Raw genomic sequence first — 14340 nt, forward strand, 5'->3', positions numbered from 1 at the left:
ATTAAAGCAGGGAGTTAGCCATTCAGCTCCTCAGGCCTGCCCCACCATTCGGTAAGGTCATGGCTGATCTGATCTTGGCCTCAACTCCATTTTCTTTCCTGTTTCCATAAACATTAACAGCCGAAGATCTGTCCGTCTCAACCTTGAATATATTCAATGATCCAGGATATTCCGGGATAGTGAATTCCGAGGATTCACAATGCTCTGTGAGAAGGTCGGCGAGGATGGTTATTATAAATTTGTGCTCCATTGTTCCAGATTACCCCCCAGAGGGGAAGCATCCTCTCCACATCTTCATGTCAAGCCACCTCTGAATCTTACATCTTAGATTGCCTCTCATTCTTCTAAGCTCCACTGAGCTCCATTGAGTAGGTGCCTCACAGTGCCAGGGACCCAGGTTCAATTCCCAGCTTGGGTATTGTATGTGTGGAGTTCGCGCACCAAGCCGAACCAAGGTTTTATATAGCTGCAACATGATTTGCCAACTCTTGTATTCAAAGCCCCAGCTGATGAAGATAAGCATGCCATATACTTGCTTAATCACCTTGGCCACTTGTGTTGCCACTTTTAGGAAACTGTGGACCTGCAAGCCCAGATCCCTCTGTATGTTAATGTTTCTTAAGGTCCTGCCATTTACAGTATAATTCACACCTAAATTTGATTCTCCAAAATGCATCACCTCACATTTGTCTAAGTGAAACTCCATCTGCCATTTCTGTGCCCAAGTCTCCAATCTATCTATATCCTGTTGTATCCTCTGACATCATCAGCAACTCCACCAATCTTCGTGTCAACCGCAGACTTACTAATCAGACCCCCCAACCCACATTTTCCTCCAGATCATTTATATATAGTTCCATCAACAACAGTTCCATCACTGATCCCTGCAGAACACCACTAGCTGCAGATCTTCATTCTGAAAGGCACCTTTCCACTGCTGTACCCAAGCCAGTTCAATAAGAATATAAGAACGAGGAGCAGGAGTAGGCCTTCTCGCTCCTCGAGCCTGCTCCGCCATTCAATAAAATTATGGATCACGGACTCAGCTCCACTTAACCGATCACTTATCATAACCCCTAATCCCTTTGCTATTCAAAAATTTATCCTTGCCTTAAAAACATTCAATGAGGTAGCCTCAACTGCTTCACTGGGCAGGGAATTCCACAGATTCACAACCCTTTGTGTGAAAAAGTTCCTCCTCAACTCATTCCTATATCTGCTCTCCCTTACTTTGAGGCCATGCCCCCTAGTTCTAGTTGCACCTACCAGCAGAAACAACTTCCCTGCTTCTATCTTACCTATTCCCTTCATAATCTTATATGTTTCTATAAGATCTCCCCTCATTCTTCTGAATTCCAATGAGTATAGCCCCAGTCCAGTAAGTCTGTCCTCATAAGCCATCCCTCTCAATTCTGGAATTAACCTAGTGAATCTCCTCTGTAACCTCTCCAGTGCCAGTATATCCTTTCTCAAGTAAGGAGACCAAAACTGTACACAGTACTCCAGGTGTGGCCTCACCAGCACCCTTCTTTACAACCGCAGCATAATCTCGCTGTTTTTAAACTCTATCCCTCTAGAAATGAAGGACAAAATCCCATTTGCCTTCTTAATCACCTGCAAACCAACGCCTTATGATTCATGCACAAGGACACCCAGGTCTCTCTGCATAGCAACATTCTGCATTTTTTTACTATTTAAATAATAGTCCATTTTGCTGTTATTCCTATGAAAATGGTGACCTCACATTTACCAACATTTTATTCCATCTGCCAGACCCTCGCCCACTCTCTTAGATTATCTATATCCCTTTGCAGACTTTCTGCATCTCTGCACATTTTGCTCTGCCACTCATCTTAGTGTCATCTGCGAATTTGACACCCTACACTTTGTCCCAACTCCAAATCATCTATGTAAATTGTAAACAATTGTGGTCCAACACCACTGAGGCACACCACTAGTCACTGATTGCCAACCAGAAAAACATCCATTTACCCTCACTCTACTTTCTGTTGGTTAACCAATCCTCTATCCATGCACCTTTATCTTATGTGGCACCTTGTCAAATGCCTTCTGGAAATCCAGATACACCACATCCACAAGTTCCCCATTGTCTACTGCACAGGTAATGTCCTCAAAGAATTCCACCAAATTAGTCAAACATGACCTGCCTTTCATGAACCCATGCTGCGTCTTATCAATGGAACAATTTATATCCAGATATCTTGCTGTTTCCTCCTTGATGATAGATTCAAGCATTTTCCCTACTATGGAAGTTAAGCTAACCGGCCTATAGTTACCTGCCTTTTGTCTACCTCCTTTTTTAAACAGTGCTGTTTTCCAATCTGCGGGAACCACCCCAGAGTCCAGCAAATTTTGGTAAATTAGCATCTAGCCAGCCTCACCCGGAATCCTAAGCGGTGGCACGGTGGCATAGTGATTAGCACTGCTGTCTCACAGCGCCAGGGACCCAGGTTCGATTCCTGGCTTGAGTCACTGTCTGTGTGGAGTCTGCACGTTCTTTCCGTGTCTGGATTTCCTCCGGGTGCTCCGGTTTCCCCCCATGGTCTAAAAGATGTACTAGTTAGGGTGCATTGGCTGTGCTAAATTCTCTCTCAGTGTACCCGAACAGGCGCCAGAGTGTGGCGACTAGGGGATTTTCACAGTAACTTCATTGCAGTGTTAATGTAAGCCTACTTGTGACAATAAGAAATAAACTTGAGCTTTTGTACCAGTCTGCCATGTGGGACGTGGTCAAATGCTTTAATAAAGTCCATATAAACTACATCCACAACATTACTAAGGAGATTCTTCTTGCTCTTTGATTTCCTCTCTGATACTAGAGCCATAGGTTTTTGTTTCCTCCCTCGGTCCACGGGTGGTTCTGGGCAGCTTGAAGGCATGGCCCCCAATTCTGGAATGATTAAAGTTGAACATTGGCTAGGGGCCAGAGTTTGAGCGGCAAGTTGTGGGCCTGGGTAAGATTGTAGAGATAGGGAGGGGTCGAGACCATGGAGGGGATTGAAACAAGAATGGCTATTCTAGAATTGGGTCATTGAGTAGCAGCGCAGCTCAGAACTGGATGTGTTTTTGTCCTGAGCAGGCCCAGAGTTGGTGAGTGGAGAGCGAGCAAGCAGCCGGAATTCGCGGGTGGAAAGCGGATATTTCTCCCTGGAACGGGCGAAACAGGACTCGGCCCACAACCTGTCCCCCAGTGCGCGACGGAGCGCGGACACCAAGGGTGCAGGCCAGGGCAGCACGACTGCCTTCGGGAGCTCCGTGGGCACCGGAGGGCTGTTGTCTCTCAGCCACGTGACGTCATCCCAGAGCTCCTTCGAGTCGGAGTCCAGCTGGGGCACGGGCAGCATGACAAGCTCGGACGGCAGAATCCTCCGCATGGACTACACGGCCTTGGCGGATATCCCGAAGCCCAAGCGAATCATCGGTCGGGAGAGGTTGGAGCAGGATTGCAAGCAGCTGGGGCAGAGGATTCGGATGCGGAGCCCAGGACGCGAGGAGGTGGAGCGTTTGTTTGGACAAGAACGTAGGTCAGTACGTTAGTCAGTCTTTACAGGGTGTGTGCTTATAACAGGGGACTACCATCGAGGAAACAGAGGGAATCTGTTAGAGGTCTTTAAGATTATGCAAAGTTTAAAGGTTTTGCTGTGATTTGATTTATTAGTGTCACATGTAGTAATATACAGCAAAAAGTATTGTGTCTTGCATACTATACAGGCAAAGCATACCGTTCATAGAGAAGGAAAGGAGAGAGTGTAGAATATTGTATTAAAGTCATAGCTAGGGTGTAGAGAAAGATCAACTTAATGTAAGGTAGGTCCATTCAAAAGTCTGATTGCAGCAGGGAAGAAGCTGTTCTTGAGTTGGTTGATACATGACCCCAGACTTCTGTATCTTTTTCCCAAGGGAGAAGGTGAAAGAGAGAATGTCCGGGGTGCATGGGCTTCTTAATTATGCTGGCGGCTTTTCCGAGGCAGTATACGGAGTCAATGGATGGGAGGTTGGTTTGCGTGATGGACTGGGCTTCATTCACAACCCTTCATAGTTGCTTGTGGTCTTGCATTTATTAGTGTCACAAGTAGGCTCACAACAACGTTGCACTGAAGTTACTGTGAAAATCCCCTAATTGCCACACTGTTGTGCCTATGTAAGTACACTGAGGGAGAATTTAGCACGGCCGATGTTCCTAACCAGCACATCTTTTGGACTGTGGAAGGAAACTGGAGCACTTGGAGGAAACCTTTGCAGGCACGGAGAGAATGTGCAGACTTTGCATAGACAATTGCCCAAACTGGGAATCGAATCCAGGTCCCTGGCGCTGTGAGGCAGCAGTGCTAACCACTGTGTCACTGTGCCACCTGAGGTTTGATAGGGTAGTCTGGGGTGTGTTTAGCTCAGTTGGCTGGATAGCTAATTCACAATGCAGAGCGACACCAACAGCGAGGGTTCAATTCCTGTGCTGGAAGTTACAGTATAGGAAGTTATTCATGAACTCTCAGTCTTGGTCCTGGCCTGAGGTGTGGCTAGAATATGGTTACCTGGGATGTGGTGACTTTACCTTAGGATAGATGTCCCCATGAGGTCAGAGGGATTAATGGGGTAAGTGCATGGGGATACAAGGCTGAGGCAGGGGTAAGATGCTCTATTGGAGAGTTGGTGCAGACTCAATGGGCTGAATGGATTGGGTGAAGGCATTGGAGAGGATGCAGATAAAGATTGATGAGAATGGTTCTAGGGAGATTGGTGAAGCTGAGATAATTCCCTTTGTTTTAATTTATAACTATCACGTTTTTTTGGGAAGCGTAGTGGAGAACATGCCCCTGTCTACATCAACGGGGGTGAAGAAGAAATGATTGAGAGTTTTTAGGTGTCCAGATCACTAACAACATATCCTGGTACCCCCCATGCTGACGCTATAGTTAAGAAAGCCCCACCAATGCCTCTACTTTCTCAGAAGACTAAGGAAATTTGGCGTGTCAGCTACGACTCTCATCAAACTTTTACTCTTTCTGGTTGTATCACAACTTGGTATGGCTCCTGCTCTCTCCAAGACTGCAAAGAACTACAAAGAGTTGTGACTGTAGCCCAGTCCATTACTCAAACCAGCCTCCCATCCATTGACTCTGTCTACATTTCTCGCTGCCCCGGCAAAGCAGCCAGCATAATCAAGGGTCCCACGCACCCCGGACATTCTCTCTTCCACCTTCTTCCGTCGGGAAAAAGAAACAAAAGTCTGAGGTCACTTCCAACTGACTCAAGAACAGTTTCTTCCCTGCTGCTGTCAGACTTTTGAATGGACGTACCTCGCATTACGTTGATCTTTCTCTCCACCCTCACTATGACTGTAACAGTACATTCTGCACTCTGTCCTTTCCTTCTCTATGAATGGTAAGTTTTGTCTGTATAGCGCGCAAGAAACAATACTTGTCACTGTACACTAATACATGTGACAATAACAAATCAAATCAAATAAAAAGTCAGTGAAAAGTATTGTTTCTTGAATGCTATACAGACAAAACAGATTGTTCATAGACTACATAGGGAGAAGTAAAGGAGAGGGTGCAGATGTCGTGTTACAGTCACAGCTAGGATGTAGAGAAAGATCAACTTAATATACGGTAGATTCATTCAAAAGTCTATGGCTGCAGGGAAGAAGCTGTTCTTGAGTCATTTTGATTTGATTTATTATTGTCACATGTATTAGCATTCGGTGAAAAGTATTGTTTCTTGCGCGCTATACAGACAAAGCATACCATTCATAGAGAAGGAAATGAGAGATTGCAGAATGTAGCGTCACAGTCATAGCTAGGGTGCAGACAGAGATCACCTTAATGCAAGGTAGGTCCATTCAAAAGTCTGATGGCAGCAGGGAAGAAGCTGTTCTTGAGTCAGTTGGTACATGTCTTCAGAATTTTGTGTCTTTTCCCGGCAGAAGAAGGTGAAAGAGAGAATGTCCGGGGTGCGTGGGATCCTGCTTTTCTGAGGCAGCAGGAAGTGTGGACAGTGTCAGTGGTTGGGAGGCTGGTTTGAGTGACTGACTTGGGCTATGGTCACAACCCCTTGTAGTTTCTTGTGGTCTTGCACAGAGCAGGAACTGCACAGAGCTGTGATACATCCGGAAAGAATGCTTTCTATGGTGCACCTGTAAAGGTTGGTGAGAATTTTCTTTAGAGAAGGGAAAATTGAGAGGAGGTGAGACTGGGGTGTTCAAAATCATGATCCGGACAGAGGAATTAAGGAGGAAATGATTGAGGACACAGATTTAAATCGAATGGCAAAATAACACATACAACATAAGGAAAAAACGCACAGCCAGCAAGCGGTTAGGATCTGGAATGTACTGTCCGAGAGTGTGGTGGAGACAGATTCACGCAGCGAGTGGTTAGGATCTGGAATGTACTGTCTGAGAGTGTGGTGGAGACAGATTCGCACAGCAAGTGGTTAGGATCTGAATGTACTGTCTGAGAATGTGGTGGAGACAGATTCAATCATATCTTTCGAAAGGGAATTGGATCATGATCTGATGAAAAAATGCTTGTATGTTGCGGTGTGGGACCAGCTGAGTGACTTTGAGAGAGAGCTGGCATTGGATTGATACTAAAGGCCATTCTATAATTCTGATTCTCTGATGGTGTGAAGTCCGGTGGGAGGAGGTATCGATTAACCATAAGCACTGACATGAATCATCTCTCTGTGCTGCACATTCAATGTAATGCAAAGCTTCTAATCAGCTTTACTTAATTGAATGATCAATAACTCATCAAAAAGTGACATGTTACATTTCCTTTCTGGTTCTCTGGGACCTTTGCATTCCTGGGAATCTTCAGAGGTTACGCATCTCATGATAATGGCACACAAATTTCCACTTAGGCATTCAGTCTGACCCACAACTGACTTTTTTCCTCTCCACTATTGGTCACATTTCAATTTTCACATTTGGTGTTTCAATCACCATCTCACTTGATGGAATTCTTGGTGTCATCGCAGAGGTTTCCACTCTGCCAATGCAGGACCTGCCTCTAATGTCTGAGATCCCCATTCAAACCCCTGACCACCGGCTTTGCTTATCTATGGGGAGAAGAGGGGCCTAGCGATGGACAGCACACTCGCAGAGTTCAGGGACTGGAGGCTCTGCCGATCGTTCAATAAAACGTCATTGAATCCTTCCCCACGCCCGAGTTCACTGCCAGAATTTGGCCGTCACAGTGGACCCGTTAATTTCTAGTTTATATTCTTTCATGGGGTGTGGGCTTTGTTGGCTAGAACACAATTTACTGCCCATCCCTCATTGCCCCTTGAGAAGGTGATAGTGAGACTCCTTAACTACCTCACTTGGCAGTGCATTCCAGGTCTTCACCACCTTCTGTGTAAAAGGGTTCCCTCTCACGTCTCCACTGACCTTTTCCCTCTTGTCTTGAACTTGTGCCTCCTTGTAATTGTCATTTCTGCCCCTGGGTAAAGGCTTCCAACTGTTCACCCTATCCACACCCCTCATCATTTTGTAAACTTCTATCAGGTCACCCCTCAGCCTCCGTCTTTCCAGGGAGAACAATCCCAGATTATTCAACCTCTCGTCATACCAGACAACGTCCTGGTAAACCTTTTCTGTACTCTCTGCAAAGCTTCCATGTCCTTCTGGCAGTGTGGTGACCAGAACTGGACACGGTATTCCAAATGTGGCTTACCCAACGTCTTATATAACTGCAACATAATTCAATATCCTGATCCCCACTTCCACCCTCATACTCCTTGATCGCTCTGGCCCCTAGGGCTATATCTAATTTCTTCTTGAAATGACGCAACGTTTTGGCCTCAGCTACATTCTGTGGGAGTGAATTCCACACATTCTCCAGCCTCTGGGTGAAGAAATTTCTCCTCACCTCAGTTCCAGAATCCAAAAGGGAGGCATTGTCACCTCAACATTTCTGTCTCATGTAGTGCAGAAAGAGATCACTTCACCTATCATATCTGCGCTGGACCTTTGGAAGGGCTGCCCAATTAGTATTGCTAATGTACTCCCGTCACTAAAGTTCTCCATTACCCTGCAAATATTTCCTTTTCAAATATGTATATTGTAACTGAAGTCCCTCATCCCTGGTGTCATTCCAGTAAATCTCCTCTGTGCCCTCTTCCAGATCTTGACATTCTTCCTAAATTGTGGCCCCTGGAATTGGACACAATACTTTTACTGAGGACTAACTTGGAACATTTTATAAATGTTTAAAGGCTCAGCACAAATTCCGTGCTGTTGTGCTCCATTGCTTTTGAAAAATATATTCGTTCCTCGCATTGCTGGCTAGGTCAGCATTTATTGCCCGTCCCTGGTTGCCATGGAGAAGATGGTGGTGAGCCGCCATCTTTAACCGCTATGGTCCAATTTGTGAAACCAAGGATCCCATCTCCTTACCCTGTCCGCACCTGGAATATAGTGTTCAGTTCCGGTCGTCACACTACCAGAAGGATGTGGAAGCTTTGGAGAGGTACAGAAAAGATTTACTAAGATGTTGCCTGGTATGGAGGGAATTAGCTATGAGGAGAGGTTGGAGAAACTCATTTTGTTCTCACTGGAATGACAAGGGTTGAGGGGTGACCTGATAGAAGTCTACAAGATTATGAGGGACATGGACATGGATAGTCAAAAGCTTTTTCCCAGGGTGGAAGAGTCAATTACCAGGGGGCACAGGTTTAAGGTGTGAGGGGCAAGGGTTAAAAGAGATGTACGAGGCAAGTTTTTGACACAGAGGGTGGTGGCTCCCTGGAACCCGCTGCCGGGAGAGGTAGTGGGAGTGGATTCGGTGGTGACATTTAAGGAGCATCTTGACAAATGCACGAATAGGATGGGAATAGAGGGATATGGTCCCTGGAAGGTTAGGGAGCTTTACTTCAGACGGGCAGCATGGTCAGTGCAGGTTTGGAGGGCCAAAGGGTTTGTTCCTGCACTGTAATTTTCTTTGTTCTTTGTCCAAAGCTGCCAAAGGCAGCTCAAATGACAGTGGGTTGAGCCTCTGGGCATTGCGGGGGAATGTTATGGCCTTGTCATGGCTGGGGTGGAGGTTGTACAATGCTGCAATCCATTTGAAAGTCCAGAAAATCCCACCAGCTGAGAAGGAAAATTCTGTCCCATGCCTCACGTGCCCAGAGCAGAGTGGGTTCTGTAGACTTCAGTTTAGCAGACACTTAACTCCTCTTCATTCCCAGACTAATGTTTGAAGCCTGCGGTACTTTGGTGGTTCTTGTATGTGTCTTGTTGTCAGTATGGACAGCTCGAGAGAGAAAGTGCCGAGATATGTGATATGGGCTGGAAATGGGAATCTCCTGGAGTGGACAGGGATATTGGTTTTCTGAATGATCTCCGTAAGGCTGTTTGTCACATACATTGGCGAACAAGTGCGTGCTGCATTGAACGCCTGAGTCTGAACCAGCAGCCCGTCCACAAGAAACAGGAAATCACAATATTCCTGCAGAGCTGGGTCTGCCCGCATTTGTCTCAGATTCTAAAGGTGGCGAATAGTCAAGTTTTGGTCGCCGCACCTGCGCAAGGATATTTTGGCCTTGGAGGGAGTGCAGAGGAGGTTCACTAGGCTGATACCGCAGATGAGGGGATTGGACTATGAAGAGAGACTAAATAGACTGGGTCTGTACTCGTTGAAGTTTAGAAGGTTGAGGGGGGATCTTATAGAGACGTATAAGATAATGAAGGGGATGGATAGGGTAGAGGTAGAGAGATTCTTCCTGCTTAGAAAGGATAGCAGGACTAGAGCCTCAAGATAAGGCGGGGGGCAGTTTAGAATGGAGTTGAGGAGGAACTTCTTCACTCAAAGGGTGGTGAATCTCTGGAATTCTCTGCCCGTTGAAGTGGAGGAGGCTACCTCGCTGAATATATTTAAGTCACGGGTAGTTGGTTTCTGATAGACAAGGGAATTAAGGGTTATGGGGAGAAAGCGGGAAAGTGGAACTGATCCACTTCAGATCAGCCATGATCTTATTGAATGGCGGGGCAGGCTCAAAGGGCTAGATGGCCTACTCCTGCTCCTATTTCTTATGTTCAAGGCCTCGGCACAGATTCTTGTGGTCACGACCTTCCATTTTAGTATATCCATTCTCTCTGTCCCCTCCTTTCACAGCGAGTCAATAACTTTCCTTCAGTTTAAAATTAAAGTTTATTTATTAGCCGCAAGCAAGGCTTACATTAACGCTGCAATGAAGTAACTGTGAAATTCCCCTGGTCACCACACTCCGGCACCTGTCCAGATCAATGCACCCTAATCAGTATGACTTTCAGAACACTGGAGCACCCAGAGAAAACCCGCACAGACACGGGGAGAATGTGCAGACTCCACACAGACAGTGGCCCAAGCTGGGAATTGAACCTGGGACCTTGGCACTCTGAAGCGGCAGTGCTGACCACTGTGCCACCTGAGCCTGATGAGCTTTCACTGTTGCTAAAAGTCTGTTATGTGGAACCTTATCAAATGTCTTCTGGATATCCATATAAATCATAGAATCCTACAGTGCAGAAGGAGGCCATTCAGCCCATCAGGTATGCACCGGCAATCTCACCCATAATCCCATGCATTTACCCTAGCTAGTCACACTGACACTAAGGGCAATTTAGCATGGCCAATCCACTTAATCTGCACATTTTTGGAATGTGGGAAAGCTGGAGCACTCGGAGGAAACCCACGCAGACACACGGAATCCGCACTGACAGTGATCCAAGCCAGGAATCGAACCCAGGTCCCTGGTGCTGTGAGACAGCAGTGCTGACCACTGTGCCACCCCATCCACATCCACATCCACAAGACATTCCTCTGTCTATGACATTAGGCATCAGCCGTGCTAAATTCTCCCTCAGTGTAACCCGAACAGACACCGGAGTATGGCAACTAGGCAATTTTCACAGTAACTTCATTGCAGTGTTAATGTAAGCCTACTTGTGACACTAATAAATAAACTTAAATGAGCTGTTGCCTCAAAAAAAGCATCAGTTTTTTTCTCCAAAAATGTACTTTATTCATAAAAATCTCAGATAAACTATTGCAAATTTACTTGTCTATGAATTGCAGAATTAAAACTTTTTTACAGTTCTATACAAATTACAGTCATAATATTTCAAAACTTAAAACTATATACACGCCTCAGATTTTGGTTCAGTAGAACTGGCCCATCCTTTACAAATGCATGACGGATTTGACCTCACGAGTTCAGCAGGTTTCTCCTGAGACCCTGGGACACTCAGGATAACACTTTTTTTCTGGAGCTAAAACTTGAAACGCGCAGCTCCATTAGAATGTTTAAATGAGCTGCAGGCTTCCTGCGAGCAGGTTGGTTGCCTGTAGCCATTCCACCTCCCTTAATACTGGACATCTGTGGTTTCAGGACCAGTTTGGGTCCCAGTTGAGATTTTCAGCATCATGCTCCCGATATAATGACACTTTGTTTATTACTGGCAGGTATCTTTCTTTACGGTCCAGTCTCACCCAGTCCCCTGGATCTACATTAAAGCTTTAAAGTTTTAAAATTCATTTCTTAATGTCACGGGGGCACAGTGATTGGCATTGCTGCCTCACAGGTTCGATTCCCGGGTTTCCATTTCGGTGTGGAGTTTGCACATTCTCCCTGTATCTGCGTGGGTTTCCTCCGGGTGCTCATGTTTCCTCCCACAGTCCAAAAATGTGGGGTTAGGTGGATTGGCCGGGCTAAATTGCCCCTTAGTGTTAGGGGACCAGCTGGGTAAATGCATGGGGTTATGGGGATAGGGCCTGGGTGGGATTGTGCTCGGTGTAGATTCGATGGGCCAAATGGCCTCTTCCTGCTCTGTAGGGATTCTATGATTCTAAGTAGGCTTACATTAACACTACAATGAAATTACTTTGAAAAGCCCCTAGTGGCCAAGCTGTGGCTCCTGTTTGGGTAGTCATGTGGAGACGCTGGTGTTGGACTGGGGTAAACAGAGTAAGAAGTCTCACAACACCAGGTTAAAGTCCAAAGGTTTATTTGGTAGTAAACGCCACTAGCTTTCGGAACGCTGCTCCTTCGTCAGGTGAGTGGGGAGTTCTGATCACAAACAGGGCATATGTGTGTCTTTATGTGCCCTGTTTGTGATCAGAACTCCCCCACTCACCTGACGAAGGATCAGAGCTCCGAAAGCTAGTGGCGTTTACTACCAAATAAACCTATTGGACTTTAACCTGGTGTTGTGAGACTTCTTCCTGTTTGGGTACACAGAGGGAGAATTGAGCATGGCTAATGCACCTAACCAGCAGACCTTTCAGTCTGTGGGAGGAAACCGGAGCACCTGGAGGAAACCCATGCAGACATGGGGAGAATGTACAAACTCCACACATGGTTCACCCGGTGAAGGGGCAATTCTCCAAAAGCTTGTGCTACCAAATAAACCTGTTGGACTTTAACCTGTTGTTGTGAGACTACTTACTGTGCAGACTCCACACAGACAGTGACCCGAGGCTGGAGTTGAACCCAGGTCCCTGGCGCTGTGAGGCAACAGTGTTAACCACTGTGCCATCCCTGGCTTTGCACTTGAGAATGGGTATTTTTAGTGGGTGAGTCGTCATGGTCTGGAATGCATTGCCTGGTAGAATGATGAAAGCAGATCCAATTGTAACTTCCATTGAGTCAGTCACAGTCATTACATCTGTCGTATTGTGCACAGTTCTGGTTTCTTTATCTGACAAATGTTATAACTGCCTTCGAAGCAATTCAGTGACATGTCAGTTGACTCATTCCTGGTCTAAGAAGATAAGACATAGGAATGGGAGTGGGCCATTCAGCCCTTTGAGCCTGCTGTCATTCAATGAGATCATGGCTGATCTTCGACATCAACACCCATTTCCCTGCACTACTGTCCTGTTCCTTGATGTTCTTAATGTGCAGAAATCGATTCCCATCTTGGACATTCTCAATGGGTCACCACAGCTCTCTGGGTCAAGAATGTCAAAGATTCTCAACTGATCGTATGAAGAATGGTGAGGGACGTAGGATCAGGAGAAGGCCATTCAGCCCATCCAGCCTGCTTGGCTCAGGGCTGATCATCCACCTCTTACGCCATTTTTCCCACTATCCCCATCTCGTTTCATGCCATGAGTATCCAGGGATCATTTCAGCCTTGAACAAGCTCAGTGAGTGAGCTTTCACAGCCCTCTGGGAGGGAGAATTCCAAAGATTCACATCCTCTGAGTGAAGAAATTCCTCCTCCTCTCAGTCCTAAATAGTTCACCTCTTATCCTGAGACTGTGTCACCTGGTTTTCGATTCACCAGCCAGGGCAAACATCCTACCCACTTCCATTCTGTTACGCCCTGTAAAAATGTTGTAAATTTCATTGCAGCCACCTCTCATTCTTCCTGGAACAGGCTGGGCCTTTACCCATTGGAGTTTAGGAGAACGAGAGGTGACCTTATTGAAGCATTCAGTGTTGAGGTGGACTGGACAGGCTGGATACCCAGAGGCTGGTGGCACAGTGGTTAGCACGGCAGCCTCATAGCGCCAGGCAGCTGGGTTCGATTCCGGCCTTGTATCATTGTCTGTGTGGAGTCTGCATGTTCTCTCCGTGCCTGTGTGGGATTTCCCCGGGTGCTCTGGTTTCCTCCCACAGCCCAAAGATGCGCTGGTTAGGTTGATTGGCCATGCTAAATTGCCCCTTAATGTCAGGGGGATTAAGAGGTTAAATATGTGGGGTTACAGGAATAGGGACAGTACCTGGGTGGGAATGTGGTCGGAGCAGGCTCGATGGGCCAAATGGCCTCCTTCTGCACTGTAGATTTTATGATTCTGTGTTCCCTCAGGTGGAGGAGACTAGAACTCAGGGACACAGGTTAAGAACACGAGGCCTACTATTTAAGGTGGAGATGAGAAAGTTTTTCTTCCAAAGGTTGTTATTCTGTGGAACTTTTTCGATGGTCAAGGGAGTGGAGGGTTATGGGGGCAGACTGAGCAAGGTCGAAGAGTTGAGCAGCCCACTCCTGCTCCTACATCCCTGGACCCTTTATTTCATTCATTCGTGGGACGTGGGCCTTGCTGGCTGGGCCAGATATTATTGCCTGTCCCTAGTTGTCTTTGAACCGAGTGCCTCGCTCAATCATTCCAGAGGGTATTTGAGAGTCAACCACATTGCTGTGACTCTGGAGTTATATGTAGGCCAGACCAGGTAAGGACGGCAGATTTCCTTCCCCAAAGGGACATTAGTGACCCAGAAGTTTTTTTCCGACAATGGTTTAATGGCCATCAGTAGATTCTTAATTTTAGACATTTTTTATTGAATTCAAATTCCATCATCTGCCTTGGTTGGGAATCGAACCTGGGTCCC

General features: G+C 46.4%; 1 protein-coding gene across 1 annotated transcript in view; it reads left to right on the forward strand.

Annotated features, from left to right (window-relative positions):
* Positions 1-14340, forward strand: part of LOC145361538 (uncharacterized) — a 99240-nt gene that overhangs the window by 39676 nt on the left and 45224 nt on the right. The window contains exon 6 of the mRNA XM_080217360.1: positions 3101-3545. Within this exon, the coding sequence (XP_080073486.1) occupies positions 3101-3545 (445 nt within the window). The remainder of the gene's footprint in view (positions 1-3100; positions 3546-14340) is intronic.

The sequence above is a fragment of the Carcharhinus amblyrhynchos genome, chromosome 35, assembly GCF_965287045.1.
Source record: "Carcharhinus amblyrhynchos chromosome 35, sCarAmb.v2.hapA, whole genome shotgun sequence".
Lineage (NCBI taxonomy): Eukaryota > Metazoa > Chordata > Chondrichthyes > Carcharhiniformes > Carcharhinidae > Carcharhinus > Carcharhinus amblyrhynchos.